The sequence below is a fragment of the Euphorbia lathyris genome, chromosome 10 (genome assembly GCF_963576675.1).
Source record: "Euphorbia lathyris chromosome 10, ddEupLath1.1, whole genome shotgun sequence".
Taxonomy (NCBI): domain Eukaryota; kingdom Viridiplantae; phylum Streptophyta; class Magnoliopsida; order Malpighiales; family Euphorbiaceae; genus Euphorbia; species Euphorbia lathyris.
In genome coordinates, this window is record NC_088919.1 from 60,717,553 (window position 1) to 60,742,259 (window position 24,707).

The 24,707-nt window shown below is 37.7% G+C and overlaps 1 protein-coding gene across 14 annotated transcripts; it reads left to right on the forward strand.

Moving 5' to 3' along the window:
* Positions 1-951: 951 nt before the first annotated feature.
* Positions 952-16,928, forward strand: LOC136208772 (pentatricopeptide repeat-containing protein At5g62370-like). 14 transcript variants are annotated; one of them, XM_065999977.1, is made up of 11 exons: positions 952-1,663; positions 2,234-2,349; positions 2,875-4,451; positions 4,548-4,648; positions 5,820-5,917; positions 5,999-6,113; positions 6,566-6,793; positions 7,399-7,493; positions 12,881-13,037; positions 13,889-14,263; positions 14,781-16,275. In XM_065999977.1, exons 1-3 carry the CDS (start codon positions 1,303-1,305, stop codon positions 4,303-4,305), a joined length of 1,908 nt encoding a protein of 635 aa, XP_065856049.1. In that variant the 5' UTR covers positions 952-1,302; the 3' UTR covers positions 4,306-4,451; positions 4,548-4,648; positions 5,820-5,917; positions 5,999-6,113; positions 6,566-6,793; positions 7,399-7,493; positions 12,881-13,037; positions 13,889-14,263; positions 14,781-16,275. The 14 variants fall into 14 exon arrangements, with proteins under 14 accessions (XP_065856049.1, XP_065856041.1, XP_065856037.1 ...); XM_065999969.1 differs by adding an exon at positions 16,283-16,928 and having other exon boundaries at positions 952-4,451; positions 14,781-14,828; XM_065999965.1 differs by adding an exon at positions 11,789-11,992 and having other exon boundaries at positions 952-4,451.
* Positions 16,929-24,707: the final 7,779 nt, after the last annotated feature.

A 24,707-nucleotide genomic window follows, 5' to 3' on the forward strand; every position in this document is an offset into this window, starting at 1 on the left:
CAACATAATATCAATTTAGGCTTAACGTTTACAATATAACATCAATTTAGGCCTCACGTACAAAATAGCACCAATATATGCTTAACGTTTACAAAATAATACGAATTTAAGTTTAACGTTTACAAAATATATCCAATTTAAGCTAAATATCACAATTAAATTAATCATATTATATTATTTTCCTATTAAATTTATATGTTATCTTTTTATTTAGTTCTATTCTCTTATTTATTATAATACAATTAATTAGTTTTCTTGTCCATTAAAACCTTATTTTTGTTTTTCAGCAACCATTCCATGACTCCTAAATTTCACAGCTCATGTAATATATGCAAACTAAAAGTAATTGAATATCCATAATATTTTAAACACTAGTTAAAATAATATTGATATATGTCAGTGTTCGAAATATTGTGGATATTTAATTACTTTTAATTTCCATATATTACATTAGCAATGAAATTTAGTAGTCATGGAATCATTTACGAAAAACGAATATAAGATTTTAATGGGCAAAAATACTAATTAATTGTATTATAATAAATAAAAATATATGATTAATTTAATTATGACGTTTAGCTTAAATTGTATATATTTTGTAAAACGTTAAGCTTAAATTCGTATTATTTTGTAAACTTTAAGCCTATATTGGTGCTATTTTGTACGCGGGGCCTAAATTGATGCTATATTGTAAACATTAAGCCTAAATTGATATTATGTTGTAAACGTTAAACCTATATTGGTGCTATTTTGAACGTTGAGCCTAAATAGGTACTTCCCCAAAAACCTTAACCATATTTTGGTACCTTATCCCTTATATATTTAAAATATTTTGATAATATGCTTATTTCACATTTCAAAACTTCAAAACGACTTCGTTTAAAAAAAACTTTAAAACACACCATTTCAAGAAATGGAGGGCGCATAAGAAATGAAAACTGCCTAAAATAGTCCTGCAAAACAAAAAACGTTGTCGTTCTGTCTCCGGATCGCGCTTTTTCCTTCACCTATCTAAGAGCCATTAGCACAGTCACTGTTCTGCCGCCATTTTACCGTCTTTCGTCGGAGAAGCAACGAGCGGCGCTAAAAGTACGATGAAAGCTTCAATTTGAATGAGAATTGAGCAAATTGAAACTTTAATCGGAGAGGATTGTAACTTCAGGATTAACTGTATACACTCTGCTACTTGCGGGTTTCTTCAATTCCCATGTCTTCCTATGCTTTTCATCAATCTAAAATGTTAATTCTACAGCTACAGCTAGAGCAATTGTAAAATGTTAATTCATTCCTCTTTGCTCTGATATGATACGAAAGAGGTTTGCTTCTTATTACTTCACAGCTAGAAAGAGAACCTCGGTGGCTTGCATTGCTCCTCAAGACCCACCGACGATATCCACAGTCCCGGACCACGGTAAATCCTTGCGCCTCTCTTTAATCGACGACCTCATTCGCCGTGGCTGCTTATCCTCAGCTAAGCAAGTTGTTCGGAAAATTATTGCCCGTTCTCCTAATGCCCTTGATACCATGTCCACTGTTGATTTCGCTGCTGGCCGTGGCATGGAGGTTGGGCTTGATATCCTTGGTGCAGTAGTACGGAAACTAGTGGAATTGGATGAGCCCGGGCTTGCTTCTGCTGTCTACTGTGATCGAATAATTGCTAGAGGTATTGAACCGGATACTAGTATTATTAATTCTATGGTTATTTGTTTTGCTAAGTTAGGGAAACTAGAGGATGCAAGGATTCTTTTTGATAAACTGATTAGTAATGGTTCTGTGCCTTGTACTGCTGCTTATAATGTGATTTTTAGAGAGTTATATGTGCGAGAGATGTTCCTAGAGGCGTTTGATTATTTTGTTAGGATTGAAGATGGAAGAGTGCAATTGGGCATGTGGTGTTACAACATTTTGATTGATGGATTGTGTTTTAAAGGGTGTGTTGGTGAAGCAATAAAAGTTTTTGATATAATGCGTGAAAGAACTGGCTTGTTACCAACTCTTCATAATTATAAGTCATTGTTTTATGGGCTTTGTAAGAGAGGCTGGGTTGTGGAGGCAGAATCTGTTCTTAGAGATATGGAAACACAAGGATTCTTTGTAGATAAGATTATGTACACATCGCTTATTAATTCTTATATCAAGGATAACAATATTAAAATGGCTGTGAGGTTTTTCTTTAGGATGCTAAAGATGGGTTGTGTTCCTGATGCTTTTACTTATACTGTTTTGATTCAAGGGATTGCCAAGATGGGTTCTTTTGATAAAGGGTGGATTTTGCATGATCAGATGAATGAATTGAGGATGCTTCCTGATGCAGTCACTTACCATGTTATGATCAATAATTATTGCAAGGTAAGGAAAGTGGACTGTGCTGCCATGCTTTTGAATAACATGGCTCATTGCAATTTGGTTCCCAGTGTGCATAGTTATACATCTTTGGTAGCTGCACTTTACAAGGATAACAAGTTTAGTGAAGTTGATCAATTGTGCATACGTATGTTGGAGCAAGGTGTAGTGCCGGATCACATTTTGTTTCTTATCATTATGAACAATAGCCGGAAAGGGAATGAGCTTCAACTCACGCTTTTGATGTTGCAGGAAATTCTTAAGCATGGGTGTGGTTTGGACCCTTCTTTCCTCTTAGGATCTACTAATTTAAGTAATCTGATGAATTTGGAAGAACAAATTGAGCGTCTTCTTGAGCACATTGTAAGAAGCAATTTGAGTCTGGCTAATGTTGCATTTTGCATTTATATAACTGCATTGTGTGAAAGTAAAAAGATAGATGCTGCTTTGGCTTGCTTTAGAAGAATGGTGGATGTTGGATGCAATCCTTTACCTTTCACTTTTAACTCCTTGATTAAATGCATTTTCCAGGATAGGCGTTTTGAGCCCGTTGAGTCCCTGTTTGACATCATGCTAGGATGGGGTCTAGTTCCTGACATGGCAACTTATTTGATAATGATAAACGAGTGTTGTAAAAGAAAGGATGTGGCATCAGCATTCTATGTTTTGGATCAAATGGAGAAGAGGGGACTCAAACCTAGTGTTGCTATTTATGACTCCATAATAAGTTGTTTGAGCCGAGAGAAGAGGTTGTTTGAAGCAGAAACTTTGTTTCTGAGGATGCTTGAGGGCGGTGTAAAAGCTAATGAAAATGTCTACATGACAGTGATCAATGGCTACTTCAGGAATGGAAGAGCTTCAGAAGTTCATCTATTATTTGAGATGATGATGGAGCATGGCATTAAACCAAGTTCACATTCTTATACTGCACTTATAAGTGGGTTAGTGAAGAGTAACTTGATTGACGAGGGTTGTGTGTATCTTGATAGGATGTTCAGAGATGGTTTTGTGCCAAATGCTGTGTTGTATACCTCTCTTATCTGTCATTTTTTGAGGAAGAGAGAGTTCGAGTTTGCCTTTAGACTAGTTGATTTGATGCACAGAAGCCAAATAGAATTTGACCTCATCTTGTACGTCACTCTTGTCAGGGGCTTTTGCAGACATATTGCCGTTGTCAAGAGGAGATTTTGCACGGTAACCAGATCAACAGAGAGAGCAAGAGAAAAGATGCTCCGCTTGCTATCTGAAAGAACTTTGTTGCCTAGGGAAAAAAAAATCAGAATCGCGGATGATTCACCTGATGCAATGAAACGCTTTGCTTTGAAGCTCATCCAGAAACTCAAAGAAACCAGGTTTACGCCGAATTTGTACCACTATAATGGTATAATTTCTGGATTTTGTTGGGCAAACATGATTGATGATGCATATAGTCAGTTAGAATTGATGCAGAAAGCGGGTATAGTTCCAAATGAAGCCACTTTTACCAATATCATTGCAGCTCACATCAGAGTTGGTGAAATTGATGGTGCGGTAGAGTTGTTTAACTTGATGAATGCAAATTATTGTAGGCCTGATATAGTAACTTGCAACACTTTGTTGAGAGGCCTTTGCAAGGCTGGTAGAGAGTTGGATGCATCATCTCTCTTTCTTGCAATGCGGAAGAGGGGATTCCTTCCAGGCAAGGCTTCTTATGAAAGTTTACTCCGTTGTTTTTGTGCTTGCAACTTGAGCAATGAGGCCTTCAAGATATTTGAAGAGATGTTGGAGTATAATTATTTTCCGCGCCAGTACAGTACTAACTGGTTGCTTCACATTTTATATGAAGAAGCGAAGCTGGATGAAGCTCGTTTAGTGTTGGATGTGATACTTGGGAGATGTAAGCTTCCTGTTAAATTTGCAACAGGGGTTCTGGTGCAAACATCATTTGGAGCACAAAGTTCCAATGAGACAACATTATCATGATTGCTGTCTATAAAGATGTCGTACGTTCAATGGATGTCAAGTTCAATTATCCACAACCAAATGTATAGAGCAACAGCAAGTCTCAAGCATACCCATGCACTTCGTTGTCCAGCAGCTTCTTTTTATATATGCTTGTCTACTACACTGTAAGTTTTCAAATTTTGAGCCCTAATTTACTGACTACCTCCATTCTCTTAATTCTGAACCTAATCTCTCTATTTCCAAACTCTATTCTTTGCTAGTTTCTTTGGAGTTTGGATTTTGGCACGAGTTGACAACTTGGCATCACCAAATCTCATTCAGTGTTCGTTGCATTTTAAGGCGGTAATGATGCTTTCTGCAGGTATTAAGGTGGTGTCAATTATTACTTATATATCTCAAATTCTAGTCATATCAGTTGATTGATATAGATGCTGTTATGATGTTAATAGTCCAGGAATATGATATGACATTTACATGGTGCTGTAATTTTCATTTAGATGACAATTCTGGTTATTGAAATATGACTAGTGAAGCATTGCAAGATAGTCAGAATCCTTAATTATCTGGTTTCTGTTTTTTCCCCTTCATTTGATGCTATGTTGCACGGAAAAACGGAAGCTGACACTGAAACGGAAACGGAAAGGGGCACCGAGAAACGTTACAACAACAACAACAACAACAACAACAACAAAGCCTTAGTTCCGAAATGACTCGGGGTCGGCTAACATGAACCATCGTATAAAACCGTGAAAATCAAGTCGTGTCAGCGACACAGATTCGCTCCCTCCACTCCGTCCTATCCACTACCATATTTTCCTCAATTCCCAGTAAACTCATATCACTCTCGATCACCCGCCTCCAAGTTTGCTTAGGTCTTCCCCTACCCCTCACCACTACATCCCTTTGCCACTCTTCGGTTCTCCTAACCGGCGCATCAAGCGCTCTACGTCTCACATGGCCAAACCACCTTAGTCGGGTTTCTCTCATTTTATGACATGAACCGAGAAACGTTATTCCTAAAAAATATAGCTAGAAAACGGTAATGGAAATGGAAAAGAAACGGACACAAAAAGCAGAAACACTACTGAAGAAGAGTTTCCGTGCAGCATAGATTTGAAGTAATCAAGCATGCTTTTCTTATAAAATGTTTTATCCCTTTTGATCCTTGTTTCTGCTAGAAAACAGCAAGGGAATTTCTGATAGCTTTGACTTAGTATATAGACTATGAAGTCTCTGTTTGAAATACCTTTTTTTTCTTGTTAATCTAGATTCTAGAGCATAGGGTGGAAAAGAAAAGCCTGGTCTTCTTGGTTTTAACTTTTTTGTTTTCATGTTTCTCCCTATGGTCTCATTACATATTATGACATGGTCGCACAGTCTCATTTAATTATCGTCTACAAGGACTCCAAAGTCCAAACCAAACACAACTGAGGTACAGTTGGAGGTTAATGTGCAAAAGGGAGTGCATGAGTTACATGGTGGTAATTGGTATAGTTGAATTAATAATTGTATTTCCTGTTCAATCATGACAGGAATCTGGGAAAGATAGTCTGGATAAGAAAAAGAACCATATCAAGACTCTTCTGGTTGCTGCCACTGACTACCCCTGTATCTAATCCGTCTACTTCAGGTTGTTATTTTGACATTTTATTGAAGATTATTTCTTTCTTCCCTTATCTTACTTTAGTTGTCCTTTGGATTCATTTTATAGGGAAAGTTGCATATCAATTTGGTATGAAATACTATTTTGGCTGCATTGGGACCAGCTACTGTTTATGCAGAAAAACAGTGCTACGCCGTCAGATATTCAGTCTCCTCTAGAAGAGGTGAGTTGGTTTGTACATATAACAAGACTACTGCTCTGTATCTCTGTTATCTCCTTTGAGGCAGGCTGTTTTTAGAACAAGATCATAATGGAGCATGATTTTGTAGTTTTCTACTGATACTGTCAGTCATTGTAGAAACTCCTTTCTGTTTGAAGTTCATTGGGTTTGGATCATGGCAATGTATTGCACATAGTTGCGATCTGAATACTATACTAATTAAGTGCAGAGTCCCCCTCCCCCCCCAAAAAAAATGATATTTGCTGGATATGGGAACTGGTTAAGGCTATGCCTCTCGGTCATTTTTGCTGTGGTGGATGTAGATTTTAAGTTGCTTCCTTGAGTAGTTACTGGAATTTAATGGGACAGTCTTTTCATTAGTTAAAGGTCATCAATGTATATGAAAGTCTTTTCAGTTGGTGTTATTATCACTGTCCACTTTTCCTCCATGACAGGCTGCAAAAATTGTTAAACAAGTATACTCTGTACTTCCTGTATATTACAAAATAGTCCCAGCTCTTCTCGCTGATGGTGTGGAATCTTCCCGAGACAAGTGACTTTACACCTGGTGCTCCTATTGGACCTACGCTTGCAAACGCAGCCAACAAGGTTTCTGACATAGTAGAAAAGTTCCAAATGCAGAATATACCTACAATTACAAATATGATGGAGAACGTGCTCAGGTGATACCAACTAATTACTTTGATTTCAGCATTTTTTATTGGCCTAATACATTTGTTGCCTTCTTTACTTGGTCCAAAACTTCAACTGACCCTTGAACTTTCAAAAGTTTCAAATTACCCTTATTCTTGTCCAATTGCATTTTGGATGCAGAAAATGGGAGACAAGCTCCACCACGTGTCAAAAAGAAAATGTCAAATCGACAAATAATTAGGAATTTTTGAAAGTTCACAGGGCAATTGAAGTTTTGGGTTATTGAATGCAATTGGACAAGAATAGGGGGTTACTGAATGCAATTGGACAAGCATAGGGGTTATTGAATACAGTTGGACATGAATAGGGGGGTTATTGAATGCAGTTGGACAAGAATTGTGGGGGGGGGGGGGGGGGGGGGGGCGGGGGGGGGCGGGGGTGGGGGGGGTGTGTATTGAACCTAATTGGACAAGAATAGGGGGTCATTTGGAACTTTTGAAAGTTGAGGGGGCAGTTGAAGTTTTGGGCCATGTACAGGGGGCAACAAATGTATTAAGCCTTTTTTATTTGTTTTATGTTATAATGGGGGTATCATCATCACTATTGTTTCAACAAATCTAGTTATATGTGGCAGATACGTTATTTGGAGAATGGCGCAGTTGAGATATAGAGTTGAAATGCTGAGCGGAATACTTCAAAATATCCTGATGTTGTTGCTGCAATTACAAGGTATGCTCATATATTATGAAAGACTGAAATCTTTGCATGATATGGCTGTTTAAATTTGTGACTTCTCAAGGGGTTTATGACAAACGGAAAGGTAGTCTAAATTGTAACATGACAAGGAACTAGAAGTTAACAAGTGACTATTTACAGTTTCTTAAGCCATGAGTTGATCTATTATTTAAGAGATACATATAGATATATTAGCTTCCCCTATCTGTGTGAATAGTTATATTAGCTTCCCCTCTCTGCGAGCTAGTACATTGAATCATTCTTCTCATCCTTATTATGATATTATTTCCTCACATTAAATCTTGCTTGAACAATATATCCGCATAATGCTGGTATGAAGTTATGTTCGTGTGTATAATCAAATGGTGGTCTACCATAATTTTTATAACTTTTGTGCTAGCACCATAGTTTTTAGAATCGTACGAGTCGCGAGTCGACTCGTACGATTCGATTTGATTGATGAAGAATTCGAGTCGTATCTATGGTACGACTCGGAAGCTTCATGAATCGCAGATATGTTGGTTAAAGGTATTTCAGGCAGCAACTTCAGTTAAGCTGTTAATCAACTTGCCAGTTGCCACATTTATCAGCTCAGAACTTCTATTTCATGCTGAAAACAACCTCCAAACCTTGCAGTTAACCACAAATCTTTCTCCCAATAAAGATCTGCAACTATTCAAAATTGCTATAGAGGGCATACTTGATTTATAGCGCATACAAGCTATGTATTTTTGTTGTGGTAACAGAAGAATGACAGTAAAAGAAGGTAAAGCGGTTATGTACAGACAGGAAAAATATAATTGAATGCTTCACTTCAAATTTTAAGCTCAATTTCAAGGCCAAGATTCCTTTAACTAATCCATGAGCTAACAAGACTCCACAATGATTTCTATTAGATAAGACTCTTTAATCAAATCATATGTGACAATGTAGCCCACAAGTTAATTTGCATACTGGACAAGCTATAGACAAAGCTAAGAAAGTTCATCACTCAGACTAATGAAATTTTTCTTCTTTTGGTTTCTAGGGACTCCGGAATTATCAAGAACTCATTCTTGCTCACAATGTTATCTGGTTTTAGGAATAGACTAATGTAAAATTTAAGATGATAAAATAGTATGATTTCTTCAAGAGTTTCTGTGTTTCTGAGTGAAGGATTCAGCAATGTAGAAATTAACAAAATATCTAAATTCCACTTAGAAACAAAACCTTGAGAACTTGATAAAAAGAAGATAAGGAGAGAAAATGAAATTCTCAAGTCACATTTTTATCTTGGACAAAACCATATTGATGCACATAACAACTGCCTTTTCAAATCCAAAGTTCTCCTTTCTGAAAGCTAATATAAAAAATGCCTTCAACTATCACATGCATAACATAATTAATATCAATTCTCCAGGTTCTAAACCACAACAAACTATAATTTTGCTGATCCAAGCTTTAAATCCCATTAACCCTCTAACTCGCTATTTTCCCCCTCTCATTATGTTCACATTCCTTACCATAGTTCTTCATTTGTGAATCAATCTGTCTTTACATTCAGGCAGCAATTCTCCAGGTTCTAAACCACAACAAACTAATTTTGCTGATCCAAGCTTTAAATCTTATTAACCCTCTAACTCGCTATTTTTCCCCTGTCATTGTGTTCACATTCCTTACCGTAGTTCTTCATTTGTGAATATATCTGGCTTTACATTCAGGCAGCTGTGTAACGTGCTCTATATTGGTTCAAATTTAGCCAACTTTTCAAAACAAAAAGTTCAATATCAAGCTAGAGAAAAAAGAATTCAGGCATTGAGTTGTCACCAATTTCAGAGAGTTCAATATCAAGTTCTTGTTCAACCAATTATAAAGTATTCAGGTCCGATAGAGTTCATCGGGTCCATAATAGAGTTGAAAGGATATATTATTTTCTTATTCAGAATAACTTAAAAAGAGGTAGAGACATCACTATCAGAATTAATCAAGGTCCATAGCTAAGAGTATAAAGAATTTTCATTTGATTTATTTATTTTGCAGAATAAGTTGAAAAAGAGTCTCAAAATCAACATTCTTTCTATTCCTTGCCTAAGGGGTCCATTTTGTGAACAAGATGCCATGCCACTATTCGTTTGCGATGATCATCATTAATTAACTATTAAAGCTTGTCCGTAAAATAATCAGATTTGTGCTATTATATAACTGAATAATCAGAATTGTCCTCAACCTTTCTAGTGCCCTAACATTCAGGATCATAACGCTCAATACATGAGGAAATAATGTATAAAGGGGTTAACAAGTTACAAAAATGTAAGATACAACTGCAGAAGAAACAAGAAACCATATTTAATCTCAAATTTAAAACTGTTACAGAATAAGTCAATGTAATAAATGTATAACATGCTTAGGCTGCTACTAGATCATGCTTAGGCTTCTGTGACAGCTATAGGGCTGCTAGTAGGGCCACTATGTTTTCTTTATTGTAGGGAAAACCTTGTATAAATATGTGTATTCATCTTAAGTTTAATATTCATGTAGACTCTTAATCTACATGGTATCCCATGTATTCTAGTGTATTACATGGTATCAGAGCCTAAGGTCTAAGGTATTCTTTTTTCTGGGTAGTATTTCCAGAGTTGTGTTTCTGCAAGGGTTCAATATTTTCTGGGTAGTATTTCCTAGGTTCAATATTTTCTGGGTAGTATTTCCCAGGGTTCCATTTCTGTCAAGAGCTTGGGTCTCTTGAATACTCACTGTTGGGACGTCATTTTATCTCACCACCCCTCTGGTTCATCCTCTCCGCCTCCGATCGGTGTTTCCTCACATTCCGGCCACCCTGTGTCGTCGTGGCTGTAAGAAAATTCCTCCTTACATGGGATCAGAAGCTTGTTTTGGGTTTCTGGATTGAGATTCCAGAATTTGTTTTCGGCTTTATGAGCAGAATTTCTGGGTTACATTTCTGGGCTGTTTCTTTCAGCATTGTTGTCTGCCTTGTGAGCAGACTGTTTGGACCTAGGGGTCCAAGTTTCAGTTCTTCCACCGATGTCTCCTCTCTGTTTCCAATGTGTCTGTTTGGTCAGGTTTCCGGTGAATCTCCTTTTGTGCACTGATGTTGCTGGCAGCCTCTTGCATTTAGCTACAGCTGAGTTTTGCTTCACTGTTTCGGAACAAAGCTTGATGTTCTTCTGCTGTCGTCTGTCCTGTCCGATTTGTTCTTCTAGGCCGCGTTTCCCAGATCAGATTTTTATATTCTAAAGTATTTTGAGTGCACTGTCTTTAAGACTATATTATCTGTATTTGTAGCAAGCTGAGCATGATTAAAATCCATGCTTCAGCTTGAGGGTGAGTGTTACAGAATAAGTCAATGTAATAAATGTATAACATGCTTAGGCTGCTACTAGATCATACTTAGGCTTCTGTGACAGCTATAGGGCTGCTAGTAGGGCCACTATGTTTTCTTTATTGTAGGGAAAACCTTGTATAAATATGTGTATTCATCTTAAGTTTAATATTCATGTAGACTCTTAATCTACATGGTATCCCATGTATTCTAGTATATTACATGGTCTGTTACAAAAACTAATCATTTTGAAATAGAAAATGTTGCTGAATTCATCTTGGAGATCTAGTACAGGGTCAATTGACCCTATTGGACAAAAGGGGCTAAATGACAACATTGTGAAATAGCTTTTGTCATTTCCTTCAAAATCCTCTGATATTGTAGGGCTGAAATCAAAGACCAGAAAAAGTAAAACACAAATAGACCATTGGATATACTAATATAACAATATTTAGCATAACATAATTAACATTTTTTTTTTAAGGCAAATGATATATACAACCCTTAGGGTTGTATATAAGCATTAATTATTTACGTATAACAATAAAAAAAAGAATTTTAATTTTAAAATAAGTATTTATTTGTATTGGAAATATAACAATCTATTATGAATATATACATTTAAATATTTAAGCATTTAAGTATCAATAAATTTTATGTATTGAAAAACTAAATAAACACTAATAATAGAAAATTTTGGATTTTATTTACAGCCCTAAGGGCTGTAAATATCGGAACCCTTTTTTTAAAAGGAAAGAGCTAGAAAATAAAAATACTAACTGTTAAAAAAATTGTAAGAATTTTTTTGATCATGTTTTAACCTAAATTGGTAGGTTTGTAGATACAAAGTGTGTGGAAATTTTGCAAAGTAGGAATGAGATTATGTTTAGAATTCCTTTTGTTCATTGATTGAAATTATATAAAAAGTTGTAATATTTTTTGGTGGCGATCTTAATTGGAATGGTTGTAGATATAGGCGGCCCGGTGCACTACACGTCCCTGTTGAGTGAGGGTCCATGGAGGGGTCCCACTACAAGGGTGTATTGGGGGCAAGCCTTCCCCTACCAATGTCAAGGAAGGGATTTGTTTGTGCTGGAGAAGTGACAAACATTAACTTTTCTTATTCCTAGAGAATGAACTTGTCATCCTGCATTTGATGCAACATTTTCACTAGGTGAGTTGTTGTTTCACAAGTATAAAAATCTCGTAGGCGGAAAGGCTACAGAAGCAGCATTAGATTTTTTTTCTTCTTTTCTAAATTTATGTTGCTTATAAGAAACATAAATCAGCATATGATGATTACGTCGTGGAACCAATTGAATTAAAAGATTAAGTTGATAGTTAAAGGCCCAATTCATATTAATATCTGACACACTCCCGCACTCAAATGCCCACTATATGATGATTATGTCATGGAACCAATTGAACTAAAAGCTTAAGTTGATAGTTAAAAGCGCAATTCATATTAATATCTGACACACTTCCTCACACAAATTGCCCACTGTGTTTGACGCCTGCACAACACAGGCCCATCTTACCATGTCCTGAAATTAAATCAAACAAATGGGGCTGTCAGGAATCAAACCTTTGATCACTTGGTCAAAGAGGCTCTCATACCATGTCATGGAACCGGTTATGTGCCTTTGATCTGGTTATGGAATGAGTATGATTTTCTGGTTTATTTGATATTCTACCTTCTGCACCTATATGGTTGAAAGCTTATTAGAGAGAAGCCTTCAATCTCCTAAATTTTTCTTAATGTGGAAATGTTTCTAATTTTTTTTGTATTTCTATAAAAAATTTTGGAGGACGAGCCTTGGCGCAACGGTAAACGTAAGGCTTGCCCTTTATACACCCTTACAGGGACCCCTCCCCGGACCCTCGCTTAGCGGGGATGCGTAATGCACCGGGCTGCCCTTTATGAAGTTTAATGTCATGAAATTTATGATGAAAACAGTGGTGGCAGAATGCTACTATCTTCACTGAATAACTTCTTTTCTTTGCTTGAAGAGGTTTAGGTGTTGAATAGGTACCTTACGTTGTTTCATTATCTTTTCTGCAGATCCTCATGTTAGATTTTGTGCTTAAGTTATTGCCTTAACATTCTAGGCAGCCTCAAACTGTTCGAGTCCTGCTTTCTATGATCAAACTGATCAAGGGATGACTCGATTTCTCTCGAGCCTGATCAAAACTTTTGATACTCATAAACAACCAAAAAGGTTTTTTCTTTTTTCTCTCTTTGGAACCTTATATTACATTCTTTATTTTGCCTGCATATTCTCTAGATTGCACAAATATTTAATTTAAGAAACCAATAGAATCAGGTATTTACTTTAGATAAACATTTTAATTGTTATAGAAACTCATGGAAGTACTTGCTTTTTTATGATTGGTTGCATGGATTACCATCCATTTTTTCTGGCTTCTAGCATCCAGTTCCCTGCTAAGCACCGACACGGCTACTTGTATGGGTGCAGCAAAAGGCATTTTGGAAAAAATATGAGACACGGATACGGCGGGGAGACGCAAAATTTATATATAACATAAATAACATTTATAAGTCATTATGAACCATAAATAACATCCATAACAAGTCATCGGTTCATCAAAAAGAAATAATCAATACTTCAAACTATTTAAACTACCAAAAAAGGGCGGCTGCTATATTATTTTCTTTAGATCTTGATCTCTTTTTTTAGTTAGATTTTTTTATATATATATCAACACTCTTTTTGTAAAATTATTAAAGAAAAAACTCTATATTCTACTTAATTAACTCAGAAGCCGTGTCCCCGAAGTGTCGGTGCTTCCTAGCTTGCTACTGATTGTTTTCTTTCTATATTTATCTGAATTCGTTTTATACTAAAAGCGGAGCATTTAGTTGACATTGATCATTATTTTATCTGCATTTTAAACTTTTTATTATCAATCTGGTTGAAAGTAATAAATTCCACCTTCTTTTTCGTCTAGAGCTCTATAAAAGATTCTTAGCCATTTGCATCCCATGAACATTTTCCAAGTTATTTCAGGTTGAACTGAGATCTTGCTTCTTCTTTCAAATTCTTTTCAGCGATCTTGCAGATTTGGTGGGAAAGATAAGATTCATATAATTGTGAGATTGACGGAGGATCTTCAGAAACGTGGCACATTAACGGTATGTATTATGGGCCCACGAATAAGATCACGTCTCAAGTCTTTTCACAAGAAAATCCTTGATTGCCTTTGCTTTTCATTCCTTTGAATCCTCTATCATTGAAGCTCAATTTGGTGCCCACAACTTCTCGACCGTGTTTCACGAACAGTGAAATCAACGGAAAAGAAAACGGTTAGTATCAACCAATGAATAGCAGTCTAAATTGATTGCCTCTAAAGGAATCGACACGAGATCAAAGAGAGAGTAAACGAAAGAGTAATTAAGACAAGATGAAGTCGGAAGAAATTCTTTGTAAGAGATCACCTAACTCCCTAATTCTGAATTTTTCTGAAGATTAACTATTGATTTCTTGTTGAAAAGTTATTGCCTCTTATAGACATAAAGACATTACAATAGGAAAAAGTTTTTTTCTTAGTAAAGCTATTATTTAGGAAAATGACTAGGACAATTTTTTCTAAAATAAAATACTTTATAACTTTTTAAATAAGATATTACTGCTAATTGCTTAAAGATAATATTGCCTAAATAATAGAAAAATAACGTTTCTTAGGCCCGTTTTAAACTTTTTGGAGGTCTGTGCTAATTTTTTATCAAGCTCTTGATATTTTATAAATTTTGCATTAAGAAAATATAAAGAGAAATGGATGAATTTGAAGGGTGTGAATTTTGGATGGTTGAATATCTAAATCACGTCTCAATGCACTGAAAGAGTGGAAATGGATCTTATTACATTATATTAATTATTATTTTTTTTCAATTTAAACTAATATTTATATTTAACTAAGCACGTTTTAAATTTTGGATGCAGAAAGGTTCCTTGCACACCTTCGTCTATGACCTTGCTCTTTCAGTAACAGTATGTGTGCTAATCTCTAGTTCTTTAAAGGGTTATGTTAAAGTTGGATCAGTAGACACTTTACTCATGTTTAAAAACTTCAGTAGTGTTTCTCTGGACCCGGTCAAATTTGGTCATTCATCATTAGATCTAGGTTTATTAAAATTTTAACATAGAGATTTAAACCATTCTAGAACTTATGTTTAACAAACCTAGATCTAACGGTTGATCATCAAATTTATTTGGTCATTCAGACTGGTCACACAAACTGATGGTACAATGGTGTTATGCTATACGATCATGATTATGGTATTGTACTTTCTCTCCTTATTGTCATATATGATTCCGCCCACTGTCTCCAAGAAATATTAAATTGGCCTTGTCTGATAGTCTTCCCTAAATCCAAATTTCTAACTTTTTTTTTGGCTTGTTAGGCCATATTAAATCCAAATTTCTAAGTTCTTTTTTACCTGTTAGGTCTCGAAAATCCAAATTTCTAAATCTTTGACATGTTAGGTTTTCTCTAAATCCAATTTTTTTTTAGAAGTTTTATATCGGTACTTAAAAGTTGGTTCTTGACCATTTGTATTATAACACGTATATATACGAATTTTTTTTGAACAAATTCGGTTTAGCAAAAAAAAAAAAATTAGGCATGCACGTGTAAAATCGGCTTCCGCAACCGATCAATTATGTGTTCGCCAGATGTCATATATCAAGCATATGCACTTGCTTGTCCAGCAACTTTTTTATATGCTTGTCCACACAGTGAGTTTTCAAATTTTGAGCCCTAGTTTATTTGGAGTTTGGATTTTGGCATGAGTAGACAACTTGGCATCACTACATCTCATTCGGTATTTGGTCACGAGTTGATTTGACTTGAACCCTGTTTGGTGGAGAGAGTTTTGGTCTAAAACTAAAGCGTTGGATTATTTAAAAAAAAAAATTAGTCAAAACTTCTAATAGTGGTGTATTTGGGAAAGCGGATAGAGCTCAAACCGCTAATTGAAAAAAAGTTGGTGAAATGAGCTTTTCTAAATGGAGGATTGAAATATTATATTAAAAAACTATTTTGCCTTTAATTACTATTCTTATCTAAATATAATTTTATGTATTAAATAACACTTAAGTTATTTGATTGTTTTCTTTATTTTGAATCCGGTTTGGTTTTGTTTTGTTTTTTTTTTTTTTTTTTTTTGTTCATACCAACTTGTTAGGGTGTTCAGAATCTCCTTCTCCTTTCCGGCCTCCATCTCTAATAATAATAATAAATAACACCTAAGTTAGTATGTGCATATAATTTTTTTTTAGGTATTTAATAAACACTATTTTATAACAAGAAATTTATTTGTAATTTTATAGATCAACATAAATATTTATCTATTTACATAAAGTTATATTTGTTAATTAGCAATTCACCTTTTAAATAAGCATTATTTAATAGCCGTATAAGACTAACAGTTATTAACTGTTAGCAATCAGCTAAGTTGTAAACATGGATAGATTCTTTCAAGAAGTATCAATGGTTGGAAGGCTTGTTCATTGGACCACAAGTTGTAGAGTAGAGACATAATTGATGATGGTATTATGGGAGTTAGAGCACCTTAGCTGGTTGTAGGAGGAAGTGTGGTAAAAGGAGGATAAGCAGGATGAGATCTACGTTTCAATGGGACAAATGAAAGACATTGTGGATCTTACAAGTAGATAGGTCACTTTTGTACACGCTCAATGATCTTGAAGGGTCCATAATAACGAGCATGGAGCTTGAGGGAATTGCGAAGTGCCATAGTAATCTTGCGATAAGATTGCAGCTTCAAGAACACCAAGCATCTGTAGTGGATGCAATTTGTTTGCTACTTTGAGCAAAAAAGTAGTAACCAACCATTAGTATGGTTGTGTTTAATTTTAGTTTGTTACTAACTATGGTAACAAACAGTAACTGTTACCAATGAAGACCAAAAAATAATACAAAAAGGGGAGTGTGGCATCTGGTGTGTATAATACATGCGTCAACATGAGGCATCTGATGCCTCGTAAAGCAAAATTATTTACTTTTTTGTAATGGCTCACCACACTTTATTTACTCGGCATAAATTCAACATGTATGTGGACAATTTCATTTTCAATCCAATTTGTTTAATATTTTTTTACACGTTATCAAATATTGAACTAATAAAAACTCTAGTGGGTTATAACTTTTAAAGTGTCGTTTATGCCTAAGTGACATCTAAAGTTTACAAACACCATTAGAGATTCTCTTATAGTAAATTTCTTGTCAGTTTTTTTTTACGTCTGCCACATGTTTCATTTTATTTTGAGCTTTAGAGAGATACTCTTTAAGATAATAATAAGACTCTGTTCTTTTTTACTGAAAAAAACGAACTCAACTGAACTAAATTCTATTGAAACTGAAATAATAATATAATATAATTATTTAAAAATAGCAATAATTAAAATAAAAAGCTTATAAAAATGATAGTGGTTCTAATAATAATAATAATAATTACCTATGACTAGTGGTGAAACTCTTAGCCTAGTGGTTGAAAGCTTACCTATGACTAGAGAAGAAGAAGAAAGAAGAAGAAGAAGAGAGAGAAAGAAAATCAAAATAAAAAATTAAAAAGGGATGGAGAAGATGGTATTTTTGATTTTGAGGTTTATTTGTGATAATTAGATAATTAGGAGCGTTAATTTATAAAATAAATAAATATAAGGACCAAATTAACTCTTTTCTTTTTGAATTTTAATACTGTTAGTCAATTTTGCCTCTGTTTGCTAACGACGTTTAGCACAGACCTTTTTTTGCATAAAAAAACCCATAGGTTCGAGTTTGTAAAACGTGTAAGCCAAATGCATTTTTTGTGTACTTATCCCTTGTAATTATTCTAATTTGGGGGAGTTGGGTTCGCAGGATCAGAACCAAATATTCATCTTCCGCAGCTTTAGCTCTTTTTTTTCTTTTCTTTTAACCCTAACTTCCTTCGTAACTCCTTGTTTCGATCACCTCCTGAAGCGAAAATTATACCATTAAATTCCTTATTTCGTAAGGAAGATTTTGAGAGCACTATTCATATTTTTCTGACTGAAAAGTGTAGTGACCGGAGCGGGTATTTTTTACCAGGAAAGTGTTAGATCCCGACCTTTTAAGCGATTTTAGTAGCGAAAGGAGTGTATTTTTTGACTCCTCTGAATGTTGGCTATCTTGTGGTAGTCTCGGTTCTCACTTCCGACAAGTCTGACGAAATTCCGGCATCCGACCACCGCGTTTCGGCGAGACTCCAGTGAGCGTTTTCCAACCAGAATTTTACCCTTTGTATAGGTTCCAATATATATGATGGTTTTTCTAAACTATTAGTCTTTTATGATAATTGAATTTCTAAAGGGTTAGAATTTTAGATTTAAGTAGATGGTTACTGATTAATTAGATTGAGTTGGAACTTAATTGTAATAATTCTGATCCTGCAAACCCAACTCCCCCAAATTAGAATAATTACAATATTATATTAATTGATAAAATTAATAATAAACCTATGGCCCACTTAACATATTTCTTTTCTTTTTTTTTTCTTTTTCACAAAACCAACTTAATTTCATTTCTTTTATCTATTTATTTCTATTATTATTTTTTTTATTAATTATACACAATTATTTAGATGTTACAGTATCGTTATGGCGAAAGAGACAGAAGGGCGAAAGAGAGATGGCGACTCGCTAGGGTTTGCGAAGGACGGGGTGGGTGGCCGTTCGGGGCAGGGTCCGGGGGATCGGTGTGCGATGGCGGTGCAGGGAGCGGATCGGGGGGTGAGAGGGGGTCGGTTGAGGTTTCGGCGGCTGGGGAAAGGTGGGTTGGTGAGGCTAGGTTGCGGGATCGATCTCGGGAGGGTCTGAGGTCGCCGGTGTTGGATGATGAGGAGGCGGCTCACCTGTCTGGTTTGGGTGAAGAGGTTAGGGGGGACGGTTGTGCTTTGGTGGCCGGGATCTGGGGAGATGGGGATGATGCGAGGTTAGGGGAGAAGGGTTGTGAGGCGAGTGTTGTGGTGGCCGATCTCGCTGGATCGGCTGCAGATGGTGTTTGCGGAGGGCTGGCTGCCTCATCGGCCATCTCTTCGGGCAAGAGGCCGCCTGCCTCTTGCGAGGAACCTAGCAGTCCCGCCGGTGGTACTAGTTTTTGGCCCTCCTTTGCAGGCGCCGGTTTTGAAAACTGGGCAGGTTTTGCGAGATTAGGACCTGCCTCTTTTGGTCCTATCCCGGGCTCTGATGGTCTGAATGGGGGCGCAATGGGAGGGATGAATGTCTTGGATCTTAAAAATTCTCCTAAGGTTGTGGATGGTATCCAAGGTCAGGGGAACGTGTTATCTCCCAGGAAGATTACAGGTTCTAATGGGATAGGTAAAGGGTCTTGGAGAGACACTGTTATGGGGGTGGTTGAAGAAGAACCTTGCCCAGAAGAGGTTCAAATGATTGGAGAGTCGGAGGATCTTTTTTTTTGACTCTGATGACGATGAAGGTGCTCAGGATGATCCCCTCTGTCCGGTTCTCAGATTGTCTTCAGCAGAGAAGCGTGAACTTAGAGAAAAGTGGAAGGTGTCTTTAATTGTGAAGGTGCTGGGCAAGAGGATTAGTTTTAACTATTTTGCCCAGAGGATTCATTCCCAGTGGGCGAAGAAAGGGAAGTCAGTATTACTGACATTGAAAATGACTACTTCATCATAAAATTTACCAGTGTGGAGGATTATAATACTGTGATCATGGGAGGCCCGTATATTATTGCAAACCATGTTTTGGCCTTAAGGCCTTGGGTCCCTAATTTTAACCCTCACGACTGTATGGTGAATAAGATTTTGACTTGGGTTAGGTTCCCAGGCCTTCCTATTGAGTATTATAGTGAGAAGTTTCTTAGTAAAATTGGTGGTTTGGTAGGGAGGGTCCACCATGTGGATAAGACGACCATAGGAGCCATTAGAGGCAAGTTTGCTAGGGTCTGTGTGGATGTTGATCTTGCAAAACCCTTACTGTCTAAATTATGTGTGCAGGATAAGGTTTTTTTCATTGAATATGAGGGTTTACATAACATTTGTTATGAATGTGGTATGTACGGTCATTCTAAAGAAGGGTGTCCCAAGAGGGAGAGGGTCATTGAGGAGAATGTTGTGGACAGTGGGAGTAATACGGCGGTTATCCAGGGAGGAGGTGGTAACTTTGGTCCCTGGATGGTGGCTAAAAGGACCGCTCGTCGAAGGACTCAACCTCCAGTTGCTCAGAATATCCCTCCTGATATCTCCTCCAAGGGGAAATCCGCTTCTCCTAAACCTTTGGCTGTTTCTTTGGAGAAGGAGAGGCCTAAGCCCAAGGCCAGGGAGGGAGCTGGTTCCTCTTCTACCCTGAGATCTGGGTCTAGGTTTGAAGCTTTATCTATTGAGGAGGTTCATTTGCCTGTCCAGAGTAAGAAGCAGATGGAGCATAACATTCCAGGTATGGCTCCTTCTGGTCCTTCTGTGGTGATGGTTGATGCTGTTAATCCCCTCTTTGTTTCTAAAGGTGATGAACAGGGGAAATCCCTTGTTCTGGAAACCCATAGGTTGAATGAGAAATCTGAGGTTAGTAATCCTATTCCTTGTGGGGAGACTGGGCCTGGTAAAGCTATGGGGGTTATTAAACCTAACCTGAAGAAGCCAAAGAGTAAACGGAAAGGCATCCTTAACTCTCTGGCTCCTTATGAGAAGAGGGGACCTGCGGGTTCCTCGGTGAGGCTCTCAGGAGCCCCCAGTAAATACCTAGTTTAGGTTGGGTAGTGTGGTCAGTTGTCCTCCCTCTTATGGATTTGTTGTGTTGGAATGTTAGGGGTGCAGCTAGTAAGGCTACCCGCATCCATATTAATGATCTTATTAAACAGTTTAACCCCTCCTGTTTTGCTTTATTGGAAACTAAGATTAGTGGAGAGAAAGCAGAGGAGGTGGTTAAAAAGTTTAAATTTTGGAGGTGTGTTAGATCGGAGGCAACTGGCCGGGCTGGTGGGATTTGGCTCTTCTGGAGGCCAGATCAGATTAACTTTGATGTTATTAATATGGATAAGCAGTTTATTCACTGTAAAGTCAGTGTTTCTGGGAATAGGCCCTTCTTGCTTACCCTTGTTTATGCAGACCCTGTCTTAGCTAATCGGAATCGTCTTTGAGAGGTTCTCTTCTCTATGAGTGTCAATATTTCTGAGGCCTGGTTTATTGCGGGTGATTTCAATGACATAGCTCTTATGAGTGACCAGAGGGGGGGTTCCAATCATTACATTAATCGGTGCCTCAACCACAAGAATAGTATAGATTTATGTGGGTTGTCCGATCTTAGGGCTTCTGGTCATAAATTCACTTGGAAACGTAACAACACCTTCGTGCGTTTGGATAAAGTCTATGCTAATGTAATTGCTCAAACTTCCTTTCCTGAGTGTTCGGTTTTAAATCTTCCTTTCCGGCATTCGGATCACTGTCCTATTTTGTTTAGACTCTTGAGAGGCAACCGGCCTAGAGGGAGGAGACCTTTCCGGTATCAGTTGGCCTGGGAATCCTCAGTTGAATGTCTTGCAAGCTGCTAATGGGTTCAGAGATAAGGTGTTAGGGTGGAATAAACATGTTTTTGGTCATATTATTGGGAGGAAGAATAAGTTATTAAGGAGGATGGAGGGTATCCAACGTAGGCTGGAGATTAGGTTTGATCACATGTTGGATGGTCTCCTTAGAACTCTTCAGAAGGAGTTGGAGGCTGTGCTTAGACAAGAGGAGTTTCTTTGGTTCCAGAAATCCAGGAAATCGTGGATTAGAGATGGGGATCGGAACACCAGATACTTCCATCTTTCTACCATGATCAGAAGACAGAGAAATAGGATTGAAGCCATTAAGAATTCCAATGGGGAGTGGGTTTATGAAGACGAGGTGATTCGTAATATGGCCTTTGAGTTCTATAAGGACCTGTTCAAGGAGGATCCTGTCCAGCTAAATGGGGCCCATTCTGCTGCTACCTTCCCTCAGATTAGTGAGGATAGCATTCAGAATGCCTTTCAGCCTATCTCGTGTAAAGAAATCGACCAAGCTATCTTTAGTATTGGGGCTGCTAAAGCTCCGGGGATTGATGGTTTGCCGGCTGGCTTTTACCATAAACACTGGGAGGTGGTTAAGGAGGGTATCTATGATTTCATCTTAGGTGTTTTCAACGGGTCTAAGGACATTGGGCTAGTTAATAGAACCCTCCTTGTCCTTATCCCGAAAATTGATAAGCCTTCTTCTTTCCTGCATATGAGACCCATTAGTCTTTGTAATGTTCTTTATAAGACGGTTACAAAGATTGTGGCTAATAGAATCCGGGGAATCCTCCCTGAGATCATTTGTCAGAATCAGGGTAGTTTTGTTCCCGGTAGACAAATGATGGACAATGTGGTGATAGCCCAAGAAATGGTCCATTCGATGAAGATTAAAAAATGGAAGAAAGGCATTGTGGCTTTAAAGCTTGATTTGGAAAAAGCTTATGATCAGATCAACTAGAACTTTCTTATGGAAAGTCTAGAGAGAGCTAGGATCCCAGAAAACTGGAGGAAGCTTATCAAGGTCTGTATTTCTTCTCCTGTTTTTCAAGTCATGGTTAATGGGGATATGTCTGAGGAGTTTTCTCCTGGTCGGGGTATCCATCAAGGTGACCCTATGAGTCCTTTCCTTTTCATTATTGCTATGGAGAGGCTTTCTCACCTAATTCAAGATGCTATTGATATTGGGAGTTTCCACCCGGTAGCTATTAATAGCTTCTGCCCCCAGGTGACTCACTTATTCTTTGCAGACGATGTCCTTATCTTTCTGGAAGGTAATGAGGAGCAATTGAGTGTCATTATGGATATCCTTAATTGTTTTTGCTTGGCTTCCGGTCAGAAGCTCAATATCCAAAAATCAAGGATGATGTGCTCTAAGAATATGAATCCGAGAGTTTGCAAAAGATTAAGTGACTTGTCTGGTATTCCTCTTACTGAGTCTCTTGGTAAGTACCTGGGTATTCCCCTGCACAGTGAAAGAGTGTCTAAAGTTACCTTTCAGGATACTTTGGACAGCCAATTCTAAATGTGCCTCTTGGAAGGCCAGTACTCTTTCTCTGGCAGGTCGTACGACGTTAGTCCAATCTGTTAATTGTGCGACCCCTAATCATATCATGCAGGCTTGTCTGCTTCCGGCCCCTGTGCTTAATAATCTGGATAAGATCAACCGTAGATTCCTATGGGGGGAAGCTGAGGCGGGGAGAAAAATCCATCTTGTGCCCTGGAATGAAGTGTGCCTCCCCAAAGCGTCTGGTGGTTTGGGTATTAGGAAAGCAAAGGACAACAAGAAAGTTTTATTAATGAAGCTCCTTTGGCGGATGTGGCAGTGCCCCTCTTCTCTTTGGGCTTGCCTTCTTTGTGGTAAGTATCGGAAAGATAAAATCTTCGGGGGCCCCAAGGCGAGAGTTACCCAGTGTTCCTTTCTTTGGAAAGGGATTAGCACCATTTTTGCGGATTTTTGTTCTGGGGTTGGTCTAGAGGTGGGCAATGGTAAATCCATTAGTTTCTGGTTTGATACCTGGTTAGGGGACAAACCTTTGGTAGATGTGTGTACTACTCCCCTGCCTAATGACATCAGGAACTGGAGGATTGCTGACGTGGTGGACTCTGAAGGGGATTGGATCTGGGCCAAGATCGAACCTTTCTTAGGTCTTGAGACACTTCTTAAAATGCGGGGCTTCAAGGTGAGTATTCATGAGGAGGATTTGGATAGACACTGCTGGGCTCTAACTAATAATGGAGCATACTCTTGCAAGTCTGCCTTTGAAGCGTTTTCCCCCCCTTTGTCGGTTCCTTCCTCAGAGGTTTGGAAGTCCATTTGGGCCCTTAAAGTTCCTTATCGTGTTAGGAGTTTCTTGTGGCTGAGCGTCAAGGACAGGTTATTGACTAACTTGGATAGGCACAGGAGGCATTTATCGGAGTCTGGAGCTTGTAGTAGATGCAGAGACCATATTGAGTCCTTATGCCATGCCCTGAGGGATTGTTCAAAGAGTAAAGAGGTTTGGAGGAATATTCTTCCTCCTAATTCTTTATCTTCCTTCCTGGCCCATCCTGAAGATGTTTGGTTCTCTGATGGAGTTAAAGGTAAGCTCCTCTCGTTCATGGAGCATGGTGACATCTTCTTTGCCATTATCTGTCACCAAATTTGGAAATGGAGAAATGAGGAAATTTTTGGTAGTAAAACTATTTTCGTGCCAAACTTAGTTGAATTCTTCTCCAATAAGTTCTTCTCCATTTTGGACAGTTTTAAATGTGATTCCCTGGCCAGCTCTTCCCTGAGTAAGAGTGTCCACCTGGTTAGTTGGGTTAGGCCCAGAGAAGGGGTGGTGAAACTGAACACTGATGGCTCTTGCCTCAGTAATGGTAAAATTGCAGCAGGAGGAGTTCTCAGAGATGCTGGAGGAGCTTGGCTTTCTGGTTTTTACCAGAATTTGGGTTTGGGGTTGATAACATCGAGATATTATCGCAAGGACCAAAAGAGATAATTGCCTTAAGTATGCCACGTAGCAAAGGAAACCGTTTGGCGGATCTCCCTGGATCAGCTCTAAGAGATCCGCTGGCGGATCTCTAAGGCGAATCTCTCCACTTACCTAGATAACGGCTGGCCGCCATCTCGGTCATAAATGATTATTAAATGAATCATTAATAGTCTCAAACCGCCAGGTTAAGAGTAACCTGTAGCAGCCATTAAATGAGCATTAATGGAGACTTTCTAGTTATTTAGAGGTTACGAATTCCTCAACTATATATAGCCTACCTTTCTGGGCTATCAAGGTACACTTACTCTTACATTCTCTAAGCTTTGTCAATACGATTTATTCTCCATATATTCTACT

Bases quoted from the DNA above. Each gene is read 5' to 3' on its own strand.
- LOC136208772 (XM_065999969.1), top strand. From the start codon at position 1,303: ATGATACGAAAGAGGTTTGCTTCTTATTACTTCACAGCTAGAAAGAGA.